At 54.5% G+C, this 25,092-nt stretch overlaps 1 protein-coding gene and 1 non-coding gene across 2 annotated transcripts; both read right to left on the minus strand.

Annotated features, from left to right (window-relative positions):
• Nucleotides 1-6,089: 6,089 nt before the first annotated feature.
• On the minus strand, nt 6,090-18,278 carry SPMAP2 (sperm microtubule associated protein 2). Its single transcript, XM_060629531.3, is given in 9 exon segments — nt 6,090-6,648; nt 9,849-10,008; nt 13,101-13,218; nt 14,922-14,991; nt 15,913-15,974; nt 16,400-16,471; nt 16,766-16,885; nt 17,856-18,247; nt 18,249-18,278. Coding segments are annotated over 9 exon segments (1,263 nt in total). The 3' UTR covers nt 6,090-6,409.
• Nucleotides 18,279-19,049: 771 nt separating this feature from the next.
• Nucleotides 19,050-19,239, minus strand: LOC132680002 (U2 spliceosomal RNA). Its single transcript, XR_009610479.2, has one exon. It is a non-coding gene; the product is annotated as a U2 spliceosomal RNA (small nuclear RNA).
• Between the last annotated feature and the right edge of the window lie 5,853 nt (nt 19,240-25,092).

The raw sequence follows: 25,092 nt of genomic DNA on the forward strand, positions 1-25,092 counted from the left end.
TCAGTGGGCTCCCTACTCCTTGTGTTAGATACACCTCATTCAGATTGGAGGTTCAGGCGCTTGTGTCTGAGAGTCCTCACTGATACCTAGAGCAGTTGATCATCCATTCATTCATCCACTTATTCATTCAGTTAATCGATAAACGAAGCGCATGGCCCCTACAGCCCTCAACTAGGTGCTGGGCTTGCAGGGATCCAGTGAGGCAGGGAGACGGCCAATAGATACAACGAGAGGGGGGTGTCTGTGTTTATAACATGTGCAGAAACCAAGGCAAAGGGTTTGAGTCAGGCTGAGAAACCAGAGAAGACTTCTTAGAAACGGCTTGGACAAGAATCATCAGAGAGATGCGAAGGGGCAGCAGGGGATCCAGATGAAGGGAAGAAAGTTTTTAAGGTCTGAAAGCCTCTCTCCACAGGCTGATTATTACAGTTACAGTGTAGAAATGAGGCAACATTGGCCGGCTGATAAAAAATTAACGTGGTAGTGAGGGGCAGACGAACACCATGTACCTTCCAATGTGATGCCCTTAGAAGGACACTACATCACTTAATCTGGCCAGGAATGCATATCCTGCATATATTTGAGAAAACTGCAGACAAACCCTGAATGAGGAACATGCTGTTAAGCAAACAGAGAAGGACTGTATTCTTCAGAAATGTTACTGCCATAAAAGACCACTTTTTCCGACAGGACAACTAAATGCAATATCTGATCCTACTGGATCTGCCAGTGCAGACGGAAAGACTATAAGGACCATTATTGGAAACATAACTGGAACAAGAATGACAAAACTGGAATTCAGACGTGGATTAGATAAACGTGTTACATCAATGTTAAGTTCGGGGAAATTGATAACAGTCCTGTGGTTCTGTAAGAGAATATTCTTATTCTCAAAAAATCTACACTGAAATGTTTAGAGGTTAACATAGACTGAATGTCCGTGTCCCCCCAGAATTCATATGTTGAAGCTGAATCCCCGATATGATGGTATTTGGTGGTGGAGACTTTGGGACGTAATGAGGATGGAACCTACGTGAATGGGATGAGTGCCTTATTTTTCTCAAAAATTTTTATGTTTGTTTATCTGTTTTCCAGAGAGAGACAGAGGGGAGGGGAGGGTCAGAGAAAGAAAGAGAGAGAGCCTCCCAAGCAGGCCCCGTGCTATTGGCACAGAGCCCAATGTGGGGCTCGAACTCACAAACCTCGAGATCGTGACCTGAGCCGAAACCAGGAGTTGGATGGACACTCAACCAACTGAGCCACCCAGGTGCCCTGGGATCAGTGCCCTTATGGCAGAGACCCCAGGGAGCACCCTTGCCCCTTCTGTCCCCATGAGCAGGTGGTGGAAAGACAGCCTCTGAACCAGGAAGCAGGTCCTCACCAGTGACCAAACCTGCTGGCACTTTGATCTTGGACTTTCCAGCCTCTAGAACTATGGAAAATACTTTCCTGCTGTTTATAAGGCACCTGGTCTATGACGTTTCTGTTAGAACAGCCCAAAGGGACTAGACAGGAGTAAGGTGCCATGACACCAGCAACTTAGGTGGTTCGGAACAAATGATAAAGCAAACGGAGCAAAATGCTAAGAGCGGAACCTGGGAGAGGGTATGTGAAGATATTTTCCTATGCTTCTTCTTGCAATTGTTCTGTATACCTGAATGGTTTTCAAATAAAAGTAAAAGTAATAAAGCTAAGAAAATAAAAAGCGGTGTCTTTAGCTGAGTCTTAAAGGAGGAAGAAGAGGCTGGGAGGGTGTCCTCCCAGTAGGGACCGTGAAGACAGAGGCCTGGAGAGCTGATGATTGGGCACCGCAAGTGCACAGGCCCTCCTGGTGCAGACGGGGAGTGCACGGCACCCTTAGTCTGACGGTTGCTGACAAAGCACTCGGGCCCCTCAGGGACTGGGGTCTGGGCTGGGCTGCCCCAGCAACTCAGCCTCGGAGACAGGGACAGAGGGAGGAGGGTGTGGCTGCAGGTGGGGGATGATGAGTCCAGCCCGGGGTGGCGCTGGGGGCTGTAGCTCACCACACTAATCTTTTTCTTACAAGTTTCCCTGCAGAAAAAGAAGCCTAACGAGGCCCTGGGTGAGGTGTTTCCAGAACATACATCGAGCTGAGCAGTTCTGGGTGGACTGTAGTGGATGCTGTGTGCACCATGCAAACCCCCCAAACATACAGAAGCAGCATTTCTCTCAGCTGCTAGGGGTGCCAGTGGCTGGTGGCTCGAAGCTGAGTGTCTCCCAGGTCCCCCCTCCTTCACAGAGGCTGCCCACACCAGGACTTCTCCATGCAAACGCATAAAGGCCAGCACCTGTGGCTACCAGGGGACAACTGTGTAGCTCCAGAGGCCCCCGTAGGGTCAGCTGAGACCATCTTCTCAGCCCCCTGTCCCTCTGTCCAGCCCTGCTTCCTTCACTGCCTGGCACGCTCCAACCACAAGGGCGGTCCCCAGGAACCCCCCTGTCCGTGATCCCTGTCTCAAAGTCTGTTTCCCGAGGGCATAACCTCTGAGTCCTATTCTGAAAGATTTAAAGAACAAACAAAAGGAGTTATACAATTTTAAAGCGTAGCATAAAACTGAGGAAGAACTAAGACCAAATGTCCAGTCAGGAGATGTAATAGGCCAAACTCAGAAGGACTCTCAGGACAGGTGACAGGGCAAATCCCAGCCACGTGCTCTACATGCTGTGTAGTAAGGACAAGCTGCATGGAGACAAAGCTAGTCACACTCTTCCACCAGTTTACCATGTTCTAGAAAATTCCAAACCGTGGGGACAGAGAACAGATGAGTGGTTGCCAGGGCCCCAGGGTTGGAGGGACCGGAGGACAGCAGAGCAGCGTGAGGGAAGTTCAAAGGGGGACAAAACCCATCTCTGTCAATAGTGGTGGCAGTTATACAGCTGCCTGAGTCAGTGCTCGTCAAACTGTATCCACAACAGTCCGTACATCTCGATAAAGCTGACCACAAAACACAGTTGTGACATGCAACACATATGATTCTTCATTCATGCCTTAAATCACAAGAGAATAATTTAAACAGCACTATCCACAATAGCCAAAGTATGGAAGGAGCCCAAATGTCCATCGACGGATGAATGGATAAAGAAGATGTGGTATACACACACACACACACACACACACACACACACACACACACACACAAATGGAGTATTACTCGGCCATCAAAAAGAACGAAATCTTGCCATTTGCAACTACGTGGATGGAACTGGGGGGTATTATGCTAAGTGAAATTAGTCAGAGAAAGACAAGTATCCTATGACTTCACCCATAGGTGGAATTTTAAAAACTTAACAGATGAACATAGGGGAAGGGAAGGAAAAATAATATAAAAACGGGGAGGGGGGCAAAATATAAGAGACTTTTTTTTAATGTTTATTCTTGAGAGAGACAGAGATGGAGTGGAAGCGGGGTGGGGCAGAGAGAGACACACATAGGATCTGAAGCAGGCTCCAGGCTCTGAGCTGTCTGCACAGAGCCTGACGTGGGGCTTGAACTCAAGAACCGCGAGATCGTGACCTGAGCTGAAGTCAGACGCTTAACCAACTGAGCCACTCAGGCGCCCCAAGAGACTCTTAAATATAGAAAACAAACTGAGGGCTGCTGGGGGGGTTGCGGGTGGGGGATGCGCTAAGTGGGCGAGGGGCATTAAGGAGGACACTTGTCGGGATGAGCACTCAGTGTTATACGTAGGGGATGAATCACTGGGTTCGACTCCTGAAATCACTACTGCACAACATGCTAAGTAACTTGGATGTACGTTAAAAAATAAATAAATAGGGGCGCCTGGGTGGCGCAGTCGGTTGAGCGTCCGACTTCAGCCAGGTCACGATCTCGTGGTCCGTGAGTTCGAGCCCCGCGTCGGGCCCTGGGCTGATGGCTCGGAGCCTGGAGCCTGTTTCCGATTCTGTGTCTCCCTCTCTCACTGCCCCTCCCCCGTTCATGCTCTGTCTCTCTCTGTCCCAAAAATAAATAAAAAACGTTGAAAAAAAAATTTAAAAAAAAAAATAAAAATAAAAATAAATAAATAAATAAATAAATAGACCCTAACCCTAGAAAAATACCTGGCTACTCATGTTACAAAGGCTAATTTCCATAATTCTGTATCTAAAGACTTTCTACAAATCAATAAAGACCAGCAATTCTCATTTTAAAAAAGATAATAATTTAAACTTCGGCTGGTTAAATTTTATTTTATAAAGATACGTCAGTGTGAAGTTTGTTTTTTCTCAACTTGTATAAGAACATTAAAACACGAGATGGTCTTTGAACAGAGATCATACACGCCATTTCGGACACTGAGTTGGTTTAAAGCTTCTGTTCTGTCTTGTTTTGAAGGCCCCTGAGGTTGAAAATGCCGGGTCGCCTTCCCTTTCTTGGAGGAAGTGTGCCTGAACTGCCTGCGGGGGCCGCCAGCTGCGCAGCAACCAAGGACGGTCCTCACCCTCCGCCTCCTGTTAGGAGTCCGTCTTTAGGGTCGCTAATCCGTACTAGCTTCCTCTCGCTGCTGTAACAGATTACTGCAAAATCAGCCAATAAAATCCACACGCACGTGTGATTCGGGGGACAGAAATGAAGGGGCCAGCGGGGGCTTGCTCCAACCTGAAGCCCTAAGGGGAGAATGTGTTTCCATCCACAGCTGCGTTCCTCCATCAAAGCCGGGGCTTGACATCATCTTGCTTTGGTGGCAGAGAAAGTACCTTCTTTTTCTGAGGCCAAATCTCCCTTTGCCTCTCTAAGGATGTGTGACTGTATTGCACAGGATAATCTCTTTACCTCAAAATCTTTAATCTCATCTACAAGCTCCCTTTTGCCAAATAAAATAAGATTCGCAGGTTTCGGGACATCTTTGGGGCATTCTTCAGGGAACCACTGTGGCAGATTCAGGATGGGACCTCACGACATCACAGGGGTTTGAGTCTTGCTTGTTCGCTCGTGCTCTTCCTCCCAAATACGTCCTCGGAAGGTCTTCAGTGGTCCCAACTGTGCCCCCCAGAGCAGCATAGAAAGTCAGCGGGTCCACCCATTAGAGCAGGGGCGCCTGGCTGGCTGGGTCCAAGGATTTCAGGTTTGTGAGCTCAAGCCCCATGCGGGGTGTAGAGATTACTAAAATTAAATTAAATTAAATTAAAGTTAAAATGTGTACATATTTAAGCAACAATTGCCACAGGCTCTGAGCTAGGGTCCCAGCCTCCTGGAATGTCAGTTATTTGCTGGTTTATGTCATCATATCATTCAAGAGGGTGAGGGTAGATTTTTGCTGTTAACTTTTTACTTCTGAGCACCTGTCTCGAGCACCTGCAAGTATTCAACAAATATCCTTTGTTAGTGAATGAATTAATGTCTTTAAGTGACTTAGAGCCTGTTAGCAATTTTGTATTCTCAGACTCATGGCTCAGGACCCGACACTTGGCAGGCGCTAGGAGAACCCTTGTGGAGGGCTGGCCTAAGGGGGTCATCACAGCACACTGTCAGGACCCCGCAAATAGCCCAGAAGTAGCCTGACCAGAATCAGCAAAATATGAGCCTTTGTTTAGAGTTTCAGAAAGAGAAAAGATGTCTCTCCGGCTGTGGTCAGCTGAAAAACAGCTCTCAGAGTTGCCAGTGTCATTGTCCCGGGACCTGGGATTTGTCACCTCAAAGGGGGACCTTGTCAAGACCCCTGAGGCAAGAGTGCCCCTGGGTTCCCAGGGGGCCCGGCGTCCTCACGAGGTCCTCACGAGAGGGAGGCAGAGAGCCGCGCAGACCCCATGCTGCTGGCCGTGAGGATGAGGAGGGGCCGCGGGCCCAGGATGCGGCGCCTCTGGCAGCCGGAAAAGGGGGACGCGGGGCTCCCTGGGGCCCCGGGGGGAACCGGCCCTGCCCACGCTTGGGTGTTAGGACTTCCGAGGCCAGAGCCGTCCGAACCAGTGTGTGTGGTGAATTGCTAGAGCAGCGCCCCCACCCTGGAGGCTCGGATAGGGGCTGTGAGTCTTTCCCGACTTCGGAGAGCCTCGGTGTCCACTTCTGTAAAATGTGCACAAGTACAGCCCCCCTTCACTGGGCCACTGGAAAGATCAGTAAGTCATACAACAGGCCTCGGCTGATTTTATTATAGGGTCACTGAGTTTGAGGTGCATGGGGACACCCGGGAGACTCAGAGGGAACGAGGGAGGGAAGTGGGCACCTGAGAAGCGCAGAGGGCAGGAGAGCGCGATCTGGAAGCTAACAGGGCCGCACAAATCCCAGGCTGAATGTAAGCACGAACATTGTCATTGTCCTCCTTGTCCTCGATTTGGCCACCAGCCTGCCTCCCGCCTTCGGGCCAAAACACTCAGAGCCGACGACACACAAGGTTAGGGTGCAGTTGGGTGTTTACTGGGAACGGGATCTCAGAGGCCAGGCCTGGGTCGCTCACACTCTTTTGGTGATGCTCTTGGGGGTGGCCAGCTCGTACAAGCGAGGGGATGCCTGAGCCACCAGAGACGCGGGGGAAATGTGGTAGGGGTCATAGCCCTCGTTGAGGTCTTTGCGCACTTTGGGCTTGGCCAGGGAGATGATCCGGGGACTGGCCACTGCCTTCTTGGTGACGTCCAGCACCTCCCAGCGTGGATCTCGGTCAGGAACACACTGGTCCGACTGGGCCTTGGGCACTGGAGAGGGCAGGGGAGAGGGACCGAGTCAGGCACTGAGACTTCAGACATGTGGAGGTCAGAGCTCCCAACTTCAAAACGGATACATACGACATGGCCCATCCGCCTGCTGGACCACCACTCAGCCAGAGCGGAGCGAGGCGCCCACCCCCGCCGCCCTGGGGACGACCCTGAACACACGACACTCAGGGAGGGAACCAGACACGAGAGGCCACACGGGGTGTGAGTCCACATGTGTGAAACACCCAGAACAGGCTCATCCACCGACGGGAAGGGGGCTCGTGGGGGCCGGGGGCTGGGGAGGGGGTGTAACCTCTCATAGGGACGGGGTTTCTCTTTAGGGAGATGAAAATTCTAAAATTGATTGTGGTAATTGATGCACAACCCTGTGAATGTACTAAAAATTATTTAAATGTATGCTTTATTTTATTTTTTTACTGAGGTATGTTGAATTGTACGCTTCAAAAGGGTGAATTGAAAAGAGAAAAAATATTTCAAGTGGCCACAGGTCCCAGACAGGGGCACACAGAGGGGCCAGCCAAAGGAGGGAGGCTAGCGGCCGAGGGTGAGGGGGGTGCCTGGCCGGCCCCTTCACCTCCTCCCCTCCCTGCTCTGATGCCTCAGCCTCTGAGGCAGACGGGTGTGAGAGGCATCTCCTCTCCCTGGCTGGTGCTGCACGCCTGGTGGGGGGATGGAGGGCAGCTCCCCAGGACAGGGCCCCCTGGGGACTCGGCACCAGCCTCCTGGCTGAGACTGCCCTGATCCTCTGGGCTCCTGCCGGGCCCTCTCAAGAAACGCAGCTTTCTGCACTGGGCAACGTGGCTCCCACCAGCCACGTGTGAGTACAGAATGCCTGATTTGGGCTGCAGCTTTAGTTGATTCAGTTTTAATGAAATCAATCAACTAATTTAGATCAACTGATAGGTTGATTTCAATTTCATCGAAGTAGCCACACACGGCCAGCGGCTGCGGTTGAGGACTCACGGCTCTTGCGCGCGGAGGCCTGTGGCTCAGCCAGGCTCCTTCTTCTCACCCCCGGCGGCCGCGGAAACCCCTCCTGCTGGTCTGCCCCTCCTCACCTCCTCCCCACCACCCCTTCCTGCAGCACGTGGGCTGTCTGGGGACTAGAAGAGAAGTGGTCACCGGTGGTCACTGTCTTAGCCTTCGGTCTGTGCGAGCTTCAGGACCCTGGGGTTGCCTCCTTTCCACACCCGCTTGGCCCAGAGCCTCCGTGAGAATGGAAACGGGCCGTCCGCCCTCTCGGCGGAGTAACCCCAGCTCAGTGGGGTCCCTCCCACCAGGCAGGCACAAGTCCACAGGGGGCCTGGCGGGGCAAGGTCACCAGGGTTGGACACAGATGTGCCGGGCAGGTGACCCAAGAAGCGACCCGTCCAAAGGGAAGGGGCCGAGCAGAAGGGCCTCAGCGCCCCTCAGGGCTAAGAGGACTATGCCCAGACCCAGGCTTCTTTGAACTCCTCTGAGAATCTAGGAGCACGACCACCATCGTGCCATCTAGACTTTCCGACTCTGCCCGGGACAACTTAACGGTGGTGACAGAGCGTGCTTCCATACAATACACCACGGACACACACGGAGAAGCAAAGCGGCCATGGACTGTGCCCACACCTGTCTAGCTTCACGTGCACTGTCTCTCCCCTTCAAGTGCTGGTCACAGCCATTAGTGGACGCGAGTCTGCAGCGTGAGAAACTCAGCCTCATACCCTCCTTGCAAACACACAACACACACATGTATGTTTATATCCCAGATGCAGGTGTGTGACAGGGACAGAAAGACAATGTGGCCTGACACAGTGGTACGTGTTCTCACGTGTACATTCACTTAACTGGTCTTTTCATGAATATTAAGAGAATGGATAAATGGATGGGCAAACAAAAGATCCCATAAGCACAGTTAAAAGAAGAGAGACCAGGAAAAGGTTATGTTGCCATATGCTCAACAAAGGGTTGGTGATTATCTTATATAAAGAGCTGCTCTAAATCAATAACAAAAAAAAAAGGGAACTAGAAAACCAGGAAAATGATAGAACAGAGTGAACCAAAGTGGCCAATCGGGCTCTCTGGTGACTAAGTGCCTCTGACACTGTTGGCCTGGCACATAACAGATGCAGAAATATACTGGAAGGTCTGTTAGAAGGTGACGGGTGCTGAACAAGTGGTCCCCAGAGGTGGGCTAGCTTGTGGACTGAGACAGGGCAGTGAGGGCCCTCACCAAGGGGGCAGAGAGGAGCCAAGCCCTGTGGGAGGCAGAGGGGCATCTGGGGAGCGCCTGCCAGGCTGTAGGAAGGGCCACTGGGGAGGCGCAAGCAGAATGGAGTCAGGTGGAGGAAGCCAGGGCACAGATCGCAAGGTCCCGTGGGCCACCCCGAGAGAGGCAGGTCCCCTGAGTGGGTCATGAGCAGAGAAGGACAGAATCTGAAACAGGCAGGGGTGGCGCCCAGGATCAGGGCAGTCCTGGTCTGGTCCAGGGACGCACGGTGGGCCCACAAGGGTTGTGGGGGTGGAGGCAGCTAGGGGCCTCCATAGCTCAGAAGGCACAGCCCACAGGAGTCCTCCTTGCCTTGGACGTGGACGGTGTCATAGAAACGCCGGGCAGGGAGAGCATCTGGAAGGGTGCACGCAGGCATGCACATACATGTGGCCACACAACTTTGCGGATCTATGTGTGCACACCCAGAAACACACAAAACTGGATTATCTTTGGTGTGGGGTCCAGTTCTCTACCGCTCCTGTGTGGTTGGGGGGCCGGGTACCTCATGTGTTTTAGAGGAAAGGGGAAGAATCAGGTAGGTGCCACCTTAAAGCTTCCCTTGGACCTCAGCCTGGCTCTTGGGTTGGCGTCTGGCCTTGCACCCCACCTTGCTCTCCTGCACCCACTTGCCCTTGCCAGGGGACCCAGTCAGGCCACAAGCCCTCTCAGTTCTGCTCCTGGGGAGTGGTCCCCTCTGCCAGCCCCCAGGGGAGCCTGTATGGGCCACACTGTGAATGGTCTACAGGTGTCTGGACAGCTGGTGTGCAGTCTGGGGAGAAGATGAAGCAAAGGGGGAAGGGCAAATCTAGAAGAAGCAGGCCTGTAGCCCAGGTCTACTGACTGACCCCCCCACCCCCACCCCATGGCCTGTGGCCAGTGGGGAAGGACACAAGAGCCTGACAAGGAGGCAAGCCCCAGCGGAACTACTTACTGGCCAAGTGAAGGAGGCGATTGTAGTCTGATACGTGCGGCTTGGGTCTTGGCATGGGGTCCCACTCTTCCAACAGGGTGGCTGGGGCCCTGGGCTTTGCCAGCCGTAGGATCCTTGTGCTGGGGATGGCCATCTGGGCTGCCTTGGATACTTGGGACACCTGGAAACAATTACAAGGGAAGAGCAAAACAGCCCATGATTCCTCATAGGCCCCTGGATCAGAAAGACCCCTTTAGTGTTCTAAAAAAAAAAAAAAAAAAAAGATTGGGAAGTTCAGCAAAGGATTAGTAGCTATCATATATAAAGAGTTCCTCTAAATCAATAACCCAAAAATCACTATGGGTTTTTATGATTTATATGACTGGGCTAATCATGTAGGAGAGTAACCCTAAATGGTGAATAATCATCTCCTTGACCAGGGAAATATAAATTAAAACCACAAAATATTACTTTATGCAAGCAGACTCGGAAAAAATTAAAAAGTCTAAAAAATTATCATGCCCTGGCAAGAATATGGGAGGAGAGAAATCCTCATGCATGGCTGGTAGGACAGTAAATTAGTACAAACACTTTGGAGAGCATTTGTCCTTCTCAGGTTGAACATGTGCACTGTTGAAGACCACCATATAGAGAAGCCCTACACCGAAGCACAAGGGAATGAGTGATATTCACCGCAGCTTGAATATCATGGCAAACAGTTGGAAGCAGCCAGGTTGTCTACCAGTAGGGGACTGGGTAAATCGATTATTCTATACTCGTATGGTAGGGTGCAATCCAGCATGTTAAGTAGTGTTTCTATATGAATCACATGCAGTGTTCTAGAAAACAAATATTGAGAGGAAAGCAAGAAAGTTAAGATGCTGTGTATGTATATGGCTACGATTATAGTTTATGGGTCTATAATAATAAAGTTTAAAATTATGGGTATGAGGCAGAGCTGGAAAGAGTGGGGATGATGGAGGGGGAAACCCTGGCAGACGTTTCACTGAGAAACTTGACCCACTTCCTCCATAGATAACTTCTTAGTGTTTTCCAGAGAATCCAGACACAATCACAATTGTCGGCTTGGCTACTGTGCATCAGCCTACACAAACGCAGTGCCTAGACTGAGCTCTGTCATCTCAAGGCTAATCATTGTCTGCCCCCACCCCCAAAAAAGTGCATACAAGACACGCTCTTCCCAGGCTGCGCTCTCTTTAGTACATGTCCTGCTCCGCCCCCCCCCTTTCCTTACCACTAGCCCACCAGCTGGCTCCTGCACATGTGCAGTCTGCCCGCAAATGAATCAAAGGGTGGGAAAAATAGCATTCTGAGTGTGTCTGGCTGTGACAAAAGGGGAAGATGAGCTGGCCACTCCTGCCACCTCTGGAGAGGGAGGAGGAAGCAAGGGTAGTTGTTGGGATGTTTTACTCCTTACAGAGGAGGCGTAGGTCTGAAATAAACCTGTCGAAGTGTTGGAGTAGGTCCAGGAATGCTTGTGATCGGTGGCGCTGTGTTTTAATGTCTCGTGTCATACGAAAGCTCTCTGCACAGTACAGTTTTAGCAGGAACCTGCTTGGAAGCAGGGGTTGGCTGAAATGACCTCCAGGGGTCAGTCTGAAATTTGAGTCCCTTTCCTCTTAAAATTGTCTTCCTTGAAAAATCACAGATGTTACTCCTATCAAAGACATCTTGGTGTTTACAATGTTATGTCCCATTCAACCCTCTATTGCCTCCCTCCTCCCCACTCCCTGCCTCTCCCTGCCTCCATTCTTCCCCCACGACTGACATAGCCCAGGCCTGACTGCTGAAGTAGACACGGGCCCAATGGCAGTCCTGCCTGGAGAGGTGGGCAGGCAGGTAAACTTTCACCTATCCATGCCTTCAGCGAACACTGATTACCACTCTGTGCCCCGCACAGGGTAAGACAGGCTCAGGAATGCTGCCACAATAAGCAAGAAAGGTGCAGTCTCTGTCCTCAGGCTGCTCACAGTCTGGTGGAAGGATCAAGGGTCCATCCAGAGACTATGCTAGGGGCTGGGAAGCAGGCTGAAGGTGGGGTTCCCACCAGACTGGTCGGAAACGGGAGGGTTGGAGGAGGAGAGTTCATTGAGTTCATTGAGTACACAGGGGCCACACGTAGACGGCAGAGGTGTTCCAAGTAGCGGGACCCGAGTGGGTACAGGCCCGGAGGGTTGTTGAGGGACCCTGCAATGGAGCCCGGCAAGGCAGGAGCATGAGGGAGGGAGGTCAGGGAGCACCAAGCCTTGTTGAGCCTTCACTCCTCGGCCCGGGGATGTGGCCTCTCCCAGGGACCGGACCGTGCCAGGGTCAGGTGCACAGAAGGGAGGAGGTGTCAGGGCAGGAGCCCAGAAAACAGCAGATGCGTCTCTGGGTAGGAGGTGGGTGGGACCGGTCAAGAGGACAGTGCCCTCCTTCGGATCCTGGTTCAACCAAATTGACCATAAAAGGCCTTTTTGGGGACCACTGAAAAAGTGAACACAGACTGAGTATTCTGATATTAAAGTATTATTGTTAAAGTTTTTAGTGTGATCACTGTTATTACGGTTGTCAGTTAGAAGTACATCCTGGAGTGCTTACAATGGTATGACGTCTGGATTTACTTTTAAATATTTTTGAAGGGCGGGGGGCTGTCCAGAAAATAACCACGTGAAAACATCCATCAACACGTTCTTTGACGCGCGTTAAAACCACAGTGAGATACCAGCTCCAAGGCAGCTTTATTGGTGACAGCCCCAACCGGGAGACAGCCCAGACCTCTTCAGTGGGCGAGGCAATAAAGTTGTGGCCATCCGTGGGACGAAACAGGACTCGGCAACTAAGAAGCCATGAACTGCTAGCAGGCGCGAGGATCTCGGAGACGTTAGCTGAGCCGCGAGGGCGGCCACGAGCCTGCGCCCCATTCCCGGCACCGGGGAGAAGGGGAGGCAGGGGAATGGGGGTCACGTGTCCGGCCTGAGCGGGCAGCAGACCAGCGTCTGGTTCGGAACGGACCGAACCGCTCCAGGCCCTCTGAGATGCCCGCGTGTGAGCCGAAGGCCTGGGCCCCACCTCGGGCCCGCGTGGGCAGGGAAGGTGTCCCCGCGCAGGCTTCAGGCGAAACGAAGCTCTGTCCTGAGCAGACGCCTGTGAATCCTGCGTGTTCACCAGCGCGGTGACACGCAGGCCGCTCTGGAGTCTGTGTGTCCCTTCTGCCGCGGACCTCCGGCCCCCGGTTGAGGGGGGCGCTCCAGAGGATAGCAAGGCACCTACCTCAGACATGTTTATGCTCCAAATGTTATTCCGGACCCTCGGGGCGGCCAGTTCCCTCAGGCGACTGGAAGCTTGGTATTCCAGAGTAGGGCGAGGAACGGGCCAGACGGAGGTGCTCCTAAGGGACATCCACGTTTGAGACAGCAGCCCGGCCAGGGGCATGTCTGTGCTTCTGTCACCTCTTCTCAGCCCATCTCTGACTTGGGGAATAAGGGACAGCCCCCGGGGGCCGCGGAGGGTTTTGAAAACACCTCCAGGAGGGGATTCGTTAGACAATCCCCAAAAGAAGGCCCGAGTGTTCTCAAGGATAGAGCTACCCTGGGGCGCCTGGGTGGCTCAGTCGGTTAAGCGTCCGACTTCAGCTCAGGTCACGATCTCGCGGTCCGTGAGTTCGAGCCCCGCGTCGGGCTCTGGCCTAATGGCTCAGAGCCTGGAGCCTGCTTCCGATTCTGTGTCTCCCTCTCTCTCTGCCCGTCCCCTGTTCATGTTCTGTCTCTCTCTGTCTCAAAAATAAATAAACGTTAAAAAAAAAATTAAAAAAAAAAAAAAAGGATAGAGCTACCCTCTCCCGAGGTCGTCCCAGCTCTGTGTGCAATGGCGGCCTCCCCACTCAGCACTCCCATGTCCCCGTCTGTGGTGACAGCACCTCCCGGGGCCTCTTGCGCACACACCTGTCATCGGGGCTGGGGTCAGGATAGAAGGGATAAAAGGGCGTGTCCTGTTCTTGCCACAGGAAGCTGGGGAAAGTGCACTTGGACTGAGCTTGAGGGGCTCGCATCTCCTTAACTCAGACGTCAGCTCTGCCTGTGTCCCCGAAATAAGGCCATGTTTCATCTTTTCTCATCTCTGAGGTTGGAATGCAGCTGATAAATGCCGTCAGCCAAACGTCAGAAGCTCCACGGGTGCCCCTGCCCGCATGTGCTCTGCATGGTTGTTGGCACAGAAATGGCCTCCACCGAGTTACAAGCATCCCTCCACGTACAGATATCAAGTCTAATCGCACTTTACATTATCTTCAGAGTACACGGTGAGTCAGCATTGAAGTGAAAAGTTACTGTCACAAAGACAGGCATAAAGACAGCGTGTGGGGGACGCCTGGGTGGCTCAGTCGGTTAAGCGTCCGGCTTCGGCTCAGGTCATGATCTCATGGTTCATGAGTTTGAGCCCCGCGTCGGGTTCTGTGCCGACAGCTCAGAGCCTGGAGCCTGCTTCAGATTCTGTGTCTTCCTCTCCCTGCTCCTCTCCCACTCTCTCTCTCTCTCTCTCTCTCTCTCTCAAAAATAAATAAATGTTAAAAAAAATAGTGTGTGGAACTTGTCAACATCTGAGTCAAAAAGTGATTCAAAACATTCAGACGCATTTCAGCTAATTTATTTCCATTATTATTTTCCCTTTAACGTGCATAAAAGTAGGTAATTAAAAATCTGTATCTAAATAACTCTAAAGATCACTTTGAACAAAATTAAAGTTCTGAGTGATAAGAAGGAGTTGTGTTAAAAGTTGCACATAAAATAATGTCTTAGGATTCCTGGCTTTTGGGGGCCAAAAAAGTCCATAATGGTGATGAGTAACATTCACTGAGCACTTGCTAGGTCTGACACGGCACCAAGTACCTTTTGTGGATGCTCCCCACCTCCACCCATCCCACAGGTGCATAGCGGTGCCTCAGGGGTCGAGAACCTGCCATGGGCCTCCAGCTGGGGATAGCCCAGCCCTGTTTGAAGTCAGGTCAGCTACTCCTAGGACCTGGACTCTCCCCATACTACGGCTTGTCGGGGAAAAGGGGAGGTTTTCTGCCCCACTCTGCCTTCCTTCCCTTACCTGTTGTTGTTGAAATACTCCGAGTAGAACCTTTTAGGTCGAGCTAGCTCCTCCACTCGGCGCGTCACCGCTATGCAAAATGGGAGAAACAGCCCCAACTTAAAAACCTGCCACCCTCAGCGGTTTCCTTCTTGCTGAATCCAGCGTTCCACTGGCTACGGCAAAGGGCACAATGTACAGCACTGAGCGCCTAGAGAGCTGAGCACCAGTTACCTTGCAGAGGAGTGACTTTTGCTGCCCCCATCCTGGGGACAATGGTCTCAGGGCCTGAAGCCCCTTACTCAGGACACACAGGATGGGAGCCACAGGGCTGGAATGGGAGCTCAGACCCATCATCAGTTCCTCAACAGAACTCAGTGTGGCTCCAACAACCCACTGGCTGGGAAAGTGGATTTTGGTCTGCAGTTAGTACAAGCGTAGGGTTTACAGGGGCTTCGTATTCACTGCGAGAAAGATTCTAAACCCCCAAGAGAGAACTTGCCTTATTCTCTCCAGGAAGAGATTTCTTGAAATATTTTATTTGAAGGAATCCATTTCTCTCAAAAACTATAGAGACCATTGCAGAAGGGAAGGCAAAGAGTCTTTTAATAAATTTAGTATTAATCCCCATTTTGGCTGTAGTGCAAATTTGGATGCCTCCTAAAGAGTCTGCCCCACACTCCCTCACCCCAGGACCAGCCTCCTGAGGCTCTGGCTCCTCAGGGGACTGAGGCCAGAGATGACACACCTGGGGGAAGGGGGATGGCCGACGAGGGAGGAGCAGCAGGGAGTTCTGTCCTGAGGTTAGGGCTAGGGAAGCCCCAAGATCTCCTCAGTTGGAACGAGGCATGGGTTGGAGTGGAATGGGGGTGACCCAGCCCCAGGAGACCAGGGGCAGCATGTCAGACAGGGTGGCCAAGCACCAGAGCTGGGACAAGGGCTACCTCTGGCCAACCCCTGAGCTAGGTGACCCCTGATGGAGAAGTGGGGGTGGTGGGTGGGCTCAGCCTACCTGGCACCGTGACAGTGAGGGTGGTGTCTTCAAGAAACCTCTCTGACCAGTACACAGAAGGCCTGGAACACACCGAGGCGTGGCTCAGAGCGAAGCAAGCCAGGGCACAGGACACAGACAATGGGGCACAGGCAGGGTGGTTGGAGGAGGAAGGAAGTTGGAGGAGGACAAGTTGAGAGGATGTGGAAAGGGGCAGGTCAGAGAGGCCCGTGGGAAATGTGGTTTATTTTGAGCAGGGCTGGTGTTCAGAGAAAGGGGAGGCGGGAAAAGAAAAAGGCACAGCTGAGGGCGGAGCCCAGGGGCCCTATCACAGCAGCAGACCCACTCCTCAGCTGGGTGGGCTGGCGTCCAGAGCACCAGGGTGGTTGGGAACGGCCCTTGGGGTGAGGAAGCCCCCCATCGGAGGGCCCTTTCCCCCAGTTCTTGCCCCTGGAGAGGAGGGCAGATCCCCCCGTGGCAGGAGATGGAGAGGCTCCCTGAGACTCACCAGTAGACACAGAACTGCAAGTTCCTCTTGCACGGGGACACCCAGGCATAGCCCTTACAGCAGCACCCCATCCTGTGATGAGACGGCCCAAGCCCCTGCCTTTGCTCTGCGGCTCCATTCGCTCAAAGGCCTCACTGTCCTCAGGCAGTTCCCAGAGGCCACCCCAGTCCTAACCCTCTGGAACCCTGACTTCTCACCTCCCTCTGCACCTGCCCCCAGGTCATCATGTGAGTGACAGAGAGCAGTCGGGAAGGGCAGCCCAGGGGGTGAACACGGGGGCGGTGGGGGGGGGGGGACCGCCAGGAGCTGCCCTCCTCCTCGTGGACCCCCACCCCTGCCTCCAGTGAGGCTTCCCACAGGCCTCACCTGTCTTTTAGGACTTGCCAGTTGGTCTTGGGCTTTGCCAGCTCAAAGACCCGCTTCCTCCTCCTCCTCATCCCTCTGGCTGAGACAGCACTGGGGAGTCTCTGGGTGATGGACAGCCGGCTTGGGGAGAGGGGCGTGGTGAGCGGGTCGGGGGCTGTGCCCAGTGAGGCTCCCGGCCTGTCTAGGGGCGCGTCTGGCATCACAGACACCTGGGTGAAGTCCTAGCTCCCCCCAGCCAGGTGTGCAACCCCGGCCAGGTCACCGCCTCTGTGAAAAGGCAGGAGACCTGCTCCCGGCTCCCTAAATCTCGTGAGCATGCATTAAGTGCCTACTGTGTGCCAGACCCCTGGAAACCCAGGGAGCGGGAGGAATAGGATGTTGGGGGCTCAGACGCCCGCCTGTCCCTTCGCTGGGTGCTGCCCCTGGCCGGAAGCCCCACCGAGGCCCCTCCCACCGGCCTGCGCCTTTTTTCCCACGGCAGGTGTCCCCGGCCACCGCCCGCCACACCACAGGTCTGGGTGTGTGTTTATCACACAAGCTACATGGGGGGCGTGGGGGCTGTGCAGGGTTCCAGGGGGGCCACGGGGAGCGCACATGGAGTCCACCGGTGCTGGCCCACGGGCGCTCCCGCTGGAACCGTCTGAGGCTGGCCAGGGCCGGTGGAGGGCAGGCGGGAGGCCCACAGCGCAGAGCCCCCCGCACGTGCGAGGGAGCACCCGCTTCTTTCCAGAACACACAACTTGCCAGAAACCAGCCCCCGCAGGTTCGCGGGCCACCAGTTACCGCTGTACCCGAGCTGGCGGGGACTTGGAATGGTTTCAGCTTCTGAGCTGCGCGGGGAGACCCTCCCACTCGCCTTCCTCCCTGACGGAGTCTCCACCCCTGACTCCTCAACTCGGGGAAGGTCTCCAACCCCAACCCACCCTCCACCTGGACAGGGCTGTGTTCACTGGCTTCTGCCTCAGAGGCCGGTGAGCGGCTGTCCCCCAGTCCTCCCGCCCACAGTGGGGGCACCTGGGGCCTCGCTGGGGCTGCTGCCCTCCCCCCACTGCCCCTGCCCCTGCCACAAGCCCCACTCCGTGGTGCCCACCTCATCTCAGGTATGCCCTCGGCATCTTTCTCCAGAACCCTCTCCAGCGGCTCGAGGGCCTCCTCGGGGGCCCGGGGGCCAGGCGGTTCTCCCCCAGTCACCTCCTCTGGGAGGGTCTCCGCTTCTCGGTCTTCAAAACTCAACTCCTCGTCATCCAGGCACGTGGTGTCCTTGGTCCCTGGACTCCTGAACACTGTGCCCTGCACGCCGAGGGCATCATCGTCCTGTCCCCAGTCGGGCCCGCCTTCGGCCTCCGAGCTGTGGTGGCTGTGGGACAGACTTCGCCGGCGGTCCCCCATGTACTGGGTCCTCCCCAGTCCTGCAGCCTTGCTCCCCAACACCCAAGTGTGTCTGTGGTCGCGGTCACCGGGCAACAGGAGAATGGCCCGCCCCGCATTCGCATTCTCGGGGTCCACGTTCCATTCCCAACAGGTCTGCCCCTCCCCATGGGGGCTCTCCCACCAGGTCCTGCCAGGGGGCTGCTTAGCCCCTCTCTCTGTCTTTTCCTGGCTGAACCGGGAGTAGGACCTGACCCTATCCCACATTTCTTCTTAGTAAGAGGCCCCAGTTGTGCTCAGTTCAAGGGGCCAGTGCGGGTGGCTGTACCTTCCCAGGACTGGCTTAGGAATGAGACCCGAGGGGGAATCTGCAGGGGGCTTCGAGGAATGGATTCCTCTCTCTTGAAAGGACACATAGGGGGTGCCTGGGTGCCTCAGTCGGTTAAGCGGCTGGCTTTATTTAGCTTAGGTCATGATCTTGCAGTTTGTGGGTTCGAGCCCTGGGTCAGGCTCTGTGCAGACAGCTCAGAGCCTGGAGCCTGCTTCTGATTCTGTGTCTCCCTCTCTCTCTGCCCCTCCCCCGCTCATTCTCTCTCTCTCTCTCTCTCTCTCTCTCTCTCTCTCTCAAAAATAAATAAACATTTAAAAAATTGTTTAAGTAATAAAATTTATTTCTCTTCTTTTTGGGGGGCAGGCATATGACACAGAGAAAAGACAGAGGTACGAGGGTGTGGCAGGGGGGGCTTTCCTGTGGTGGATGGAGTGTGGTGTGGCTGATCCTGACGGTGCAGGCACACAGGCCTGCGGGCCCAGGACGGGAGAAACGTGCGGTCCCACGTGGAGGGTAGTCCCTAGGCACTCACACCAGGAATGCTATGCCCCTGCACGAGACCTCCCACGCTGCCGTCTGCCCCCCCCCCCCCCCATCCGCCCGAGGTTCTGCAATCCCAGGTCGATGTGCGGGGTGGACAGAGCAAGTTCCTATTCTATATCTCCGGCTCCAAAACTCCATTTAATATGTTGTCCTCCGATAGAGGACGTGTCACATGTTAAACTGACAAGAACAGATGCTACAATTGATCTTAGCCAAAAGGCTGAGAAGCGATAAAAATCCTTGTTAAGTCCACTTTCCTTCTAGAGACAGCTCATTAAACCTGCTTCGCGTGAATTCAAGTCCATACTGGGAAGGCCAGGCATCCCTTCGAGCTCACGGGGGGAGCAGGGTCTCCAGAGCCAGGCGCACACACGAGGTCAAGGAGAGGGCGCCGAAGAGGCCAGAGCTCCACTGGCCCTGAGGGAAGGGCTGGACAGTCCACTTCTGCTGCCCAAATATGCGGAAAAGCAAGAAAGTTCACAGCCAAAGGGCTGAAGGCAGGGTGGTAATCTCTGGATATGCGGATGTTTCGAATGGAGAACAGGCTGCAGCCTGCCAGGGAGGGTCCGTTCCCCGCCCCTTGTGGCGGTAGGCCTGGGGTCCCCACTTCCCATGGCTGTCAGCCGAGGGCAGTCCCGGCTCCCAAGAGGCACCGCAGCGCTGGCCCAGGGCCCTCCTTCCATTTCTAGCCAGCAGCGAGGCCTGCCCCTCTCCTGCCCCTCACGTGTCTGGAGTCGGCCGAGAAACGGCCTCAGTGCCTAAGGACCCACGTGATCCAATGAGGCCCCTCCCGGGTAGCCCAGCGCAGGGTCTGCAGCCTCAACCACATCGTACGGTCCCTTTGGCTACACAGGACACTGTGTTCCCGGCATCTTTGAGGCTACTATGCTTCCTACCACACCCAGCTCACCCCACACACAAAAATCCACTCGAAACGATTTCAGGGTTCGAGAGGCAATGCGTAAGAAAAAGCATAAACCAAGTGTAAAATAGGAAGCAGTCAGGAGGAGACATTTCACAGGAGACACGAAGACACGACACGCGGTGTCACAAACAAGCAGGGAAATGAAGGGAAAACCGGTGAGGTCACAGTTCACATCCATCCAGCCGGCAAAACCGAAGACTGGCCGTAAGACCTCGGAAAGAACGACCTCTTTTACACACAGGGACGCGGCCCAACTGTGGAGAACAATCTGGCATGGAGTCATAAAGGTGCATCTGGCGACACCCAGCTGGGCACTGGGAGAGCTGACCGCGGCGGCCCGGCAGCACCGCTCACAATGGGGAGAAGCGGAGGGCAGCCCAGGAGCCGGCTCACCGGGGAAGCGGAGGAGGGCCCGGCAGCGGGAGCACGAGCAGCACCCGGGGAGCACGGCCGTGCGTCAGGAGAAGCAGGCGGAACGGAAGGAGCGGCCTGCAGGCACCCGTGTGCCCACAAGGAGACCTGAGGGCGGTGCTGGCGGGGTCGTGGGGGGCAGGTGGCTGAGTCCTTCCCTCCCTATTCTGGGGTTCTGAGTCGAGCTCATGGGTGCTCGTTATGTGAGGCAGGAGCGAGCGCCCCAGCGGGCAGCCAAACAAGAAGTGAGACGTAAGACAGGGTCACACCGGACTAGTAGCGATGGCATCTCAGGAGGGACACAGGACGCTTACTTACTCGGATTCCGAACACAGGCCAGGGCGGGGGGACGAGGAGGGAGGAAAGAAACGAAGGAGCGGTGGCATGACCAGTACTGTTCCCTAAACTCCCTCCACCTGGTTTTAAGTGACTTCAAACTAAGCCTGCAGAGAGAAGACACAGCTACTCACCCCGCCGTGCCTGCGGGGCGCAATGCAGGCCAGAGCCCGGGACCCTGCCTGGACCCCGAGGTGGCGGGAGGGAAGGGGGGGGTGGCGTGGGGAGGGGGGGGCGGTGCAGGTGCGCGGCGGCCCTTCGCAGGGAGACGCGGCAGTGACGCGGCGTGGCCACCAGAGGTCGCCCCTCTCAAGGGCATGTCGGGCTCCCCGGGAGCCGGGCCGATCGGGCGCCCTCACCGCCTCGAGGCCCCGCCCCACTCCTCAGCTCTTATTCCCCGCCCCCACTTTCCTCCGGGAAGAAACGTGCTCAGGGAGACAAAGTCACCGCCCAAGTCTGCGCTGGACTGCACACACGGCGGCTGCCTCCGGTGGTGCCCCCAGCTAGGACCACACTTGCAAAATGCAGTGGTGATGGGGGATGCCCTAAGACTACAGATGAAGCGGGTAGCTTCCTCGGGCTAAAGCAGTCTCCCTGAAGACCAGCCACAACTATGCTCTTCCCTCACACGGCAACCTTCTGTGGCTCCCACCTTCCACAGAATATTTCCTAAAGCAGGGACACAGACTGGTATCTTCAAGGTGCCTGTAAGTGAGATAAAGGCCCAGAGTTCAGTACCATCAAATATGGTGGTGATAAATCACTCCCCTTTTTGCTGAATTACAATCCTTCTGGGTACCTCTAGAGGAAAATCTCAGCTTGCAGCTAACCAAAGTTTGACTTGCTCAGTTTTATTAATCCTTTTTAACCAAAAGAGAGCAGGCCCACGTCTGGGGGCAGGGAGGGAGACCCAAAAAAGCTGGAATTTCAGAACCTTATTTTGTTTGCACTGCTGTTTGTTTACACACCTTGTTTCTGGTTTTGTTCTGTGATTGTTTCAAAATAACTGTCTAGAAAAGTTGCAAGCGTGTACTGAGAACCGCCATGGACTTTTCACCCGGATTCACCAACTGTTAACATGTCGACACATTGCTTTATCATTCCCTGAACATTTGAAGACAGTTGCAAGCATCACGCCCCTTCACCACCCCCCCCCGCCCCCCCACCAAGACTTGAAGACTCGGCACGTATTTCTAAGAACGAGGATGTTCTCTTGCATAACCACAGCAGGTTATCAAAATCAGGGTGAACATAGCATTGATACAACCCCTTAGTTCATCAAGAATTCTTCCCCAAATTTGAGAGACAGTCCCATAATGTCCTTTCCCACTGTTTCTTCCCCTCCAGAGTCAGTCCAAGCGAGGCATCACACCTATGAGCCTCTTCGGTACCCTGTCCTCTGACAACCCTTCACTCTGTTTCATGACCTAAACAGTTTTGAAGGTTTGGGCCAGTTATGTCACACTGTCTGGGTTTCTCTAGTATGTTCTCATGATCGGTGAAGGGATGTGCATTTTGGCAAGAATCCCTCAGCGGGTGCTGTCCGAAGGCGAGCAGAGCCAACAACACATCCCATCGCTGCGGACGCTAACCTCCCTCCTTTGACTCAGGTGGTCTGTCCAGGTTTCTCCACAATACAGTGCCATGTTCTCCCCCTCGAAGTTAATAAGCATCTTTCGAGAAATACTTGAAGACTATTCAAATACTGTTTCCTCTCATCAAACTTTCAGCCACGACTTTCACAGCTTCTTTCTTTTTATGGAAAGTTGTGCTGGTTTCCCATTTACAGACACGGTACACTCTTTTTCGTACAAATTTACTCAGGAAATGGGTCAATGTGCTGACCTAAAGAAATACATCAGGCTACAAGAGTACGCGTGGGTCGACCAAAATCATGACAGCGACTCAAGAGTGATAGGGACTCAAAAGCTGTGTGTTGTCCTCCAGGCCCCTCCCCCAAAATCCCTCCTGCTCAGTGGGAACATGTGTCCCCAGACTATGGGCTTCCCGGTGGCAGTTCCCAACACAGGCTTTGGGGACGTAGGGATGGCCGGAGCACAAGCTGTATAGGGCGGAGTGACGTGTTTCTGCTGGGCCCCACCCCCCCCCCCCAAACCCGGCACCTGGAGGCATCTAGACTCTCCTGCGGCTGCTCTAACAAATTGCCCCAAAGGCAGTGGTTTCAAACAAAGCACGTTTATTCTCTTACAGTTCTGGGGTCAGAAGTCAACTCGGTCTCACTGCACTAAAGTCAGGGTGTGGGAAGAGCTGGCTCCCTCAGAAGGCTCCAGGGGAGCATCTGTTCCCACAGATCCGAGAAGCCACACAGGGGATGGGGTGACAATTTAAAGAGGAGCCACATCAAGGAGCCACTACTGCCACCACTGTTAGGGGCTGCAGCAGAAGTCACCTGATGGCAGCTGGGACCTCGGTGGGCCTGTCCAGAGAGCTGGAGCCACAGCGGGGACACCACCTAAAGCCAGAAGAAAGGGAGAGGGACAGACACCCGGCTTCTCCCTCTAGGGTTCCCCCAGATCTCCCACTGGTGGAAGAGACAGGGCAGGGGTTCTCCGAGGTGTCGAGTTTTTTCTACAGCGCGGAGCAGGCGGGGGGCGGGCCGAGTGCAGAGGGACCAGTGACCTGCTCTCCAGGTCGCTTGCTCTGCTCTGTTCAAGGAAGCCGCAGTGACCCTGAAATCCTAAATCCTTTGGTGTGTGGTAGGATCGTATTTCGTTACAGTAACTAGGGGCGCCTGGGTGGCTCAGTCCGTTGAGCGTGTCTGACTCTTGGTCTCAGCTCAGGTCTTGATCTCAGGGTCGTGAGTTCAGGCCCCGTGCTGGGCCGCACGTTGGGCATGGAGCCTGCTTAAAATCCTATCATTATTATTAAACTAGTCATGTTTCCCAAAACTTTGTGATGGAGGGAAATCATTTATACAGAGGCCCCGAGGCCTCACCCGCCCTCTGCTCGTGCCCTTTGTCAGGTGACTCTGAAGTTCTTCCTCTGATGGCTGACTTTGGCAAACAGAAGGTGGAAGACGTGGGGGGCTGTGCCTGTTCCTGCCCTCGCCGTCTCCGCTTGCCATTGAAAACGTGCCTGGGTGAGCCTGCTGGAGGATGAGGACATGTGGGACACAGCGGGGTCAGCGCGGCCAGCCGACCCCAACACGCTAAGCGCCCACTGCTGAGTGCCACCCCCCAGGTGTCACCACTGACCTCACGCTGGTTCCCTAGCAGAAGCCGAGGGATGTGATGCCTTCCTCCCTCCGGGCGGTCGGACCATGAAGTATCCATCACATCATGGAAGGATGTTCCGGGGGGACTAATACAGCCTCCTGACGCCTCCCACGACCCCCACCTCTGAACCGTCTGAACCCTGCCTACCACCACCCCGGCCAAAGCTTCCTTACCCCACCCTCACCTAAGACTAAATTAAGACCTCCCCAAATGGGAGGGGTAAGTGATCGGGCAGTGAGTCCGCACTAGGGGTCCTGGGGAAGGTAGCCCATGAGCCCTACCCACCTACCCCCCCACCGAGGTGGTGCCTGCAGGGTCGGAGATTGGGGTCGGCTGGGATTTGCTGGTCTGAAGGGCCCTGGAGGAGGCGGCCTAGGGCCTCCCAGCCTGCTGCACGTTTTACAAAACAGGGTTTCCCCAGCATTCCTGGCCCTGGCCCCACCTACCTGGTGCCAGGAGAGCCCCAGATGTGACCCCAGACAGGGCCCCGTGGCCCCTGGGGCAGGACAGCCCCCATGTCAGGACTGACACGTGGGTGAGGCCTGCTGCAGGGAGTCTGACCAGCAGGGTGAAGTTCATGCTGTCTGCTCTCATCCGAAATAGAAAAGCATCCTTCACTCATGTTTAAGAAGCTTTGACCCCGAGGAAGACAGTTGTCGTGGCTTTGACATCTCTGACCCCAGTGAGGACAGCCTGTCTGTCGTCACAGATGAAACATAGCTTCATGGCTGCGACAAAGACCCAGCAGGTCTATGGCTTATTGAAATGGAGGGATCTTTTCTCTCTCACAAGTCGGGGTCTGTGCATTGCAGCTCAAGAAAGAGGGGGAGGGGAGGCTGTGCCCCCTGCCCTGGGTCCTGCACTTTACTTTCAGGGCTGGATAGCATCTGTCCTAATACAGAGCTTGGCGGATTTCACAGCAGACCCCCAGACCCTCCACCCCCTCTCCCTCCTCCACGGGAATAACCACTGTCCTGCCTTCTGTCCTCATACGTGACTTTTCTTTATCAATGGGATCCTTCGGTATTCATGTTCATTTGCGTCTGGCCTGTGAGGCTCAGAATGGTGCCCGTGAGACCGCCCTGTGTTCACACAGCTGGGCAGGGTCCCACCGAGTGAACACACCTGGGTCGTTTGCCCCATCCACAGATGGTAGGACCTGGGGCGGGGCGGGGGG

This window comes from Panthera onca, chromosome A2 (assembly GCF_046562875.1).
Source record: "Panthera onca isolate mPanOnc1 chromosome A2, mPanOnc1 haplotype 2, whole genome shotgun sequence".
Taxonomy (NCBI): Eukaryota; Metazoa; Chordata; class Mammalia; order Carnivora; family Felidae; genus Panthera; species Panthera onca.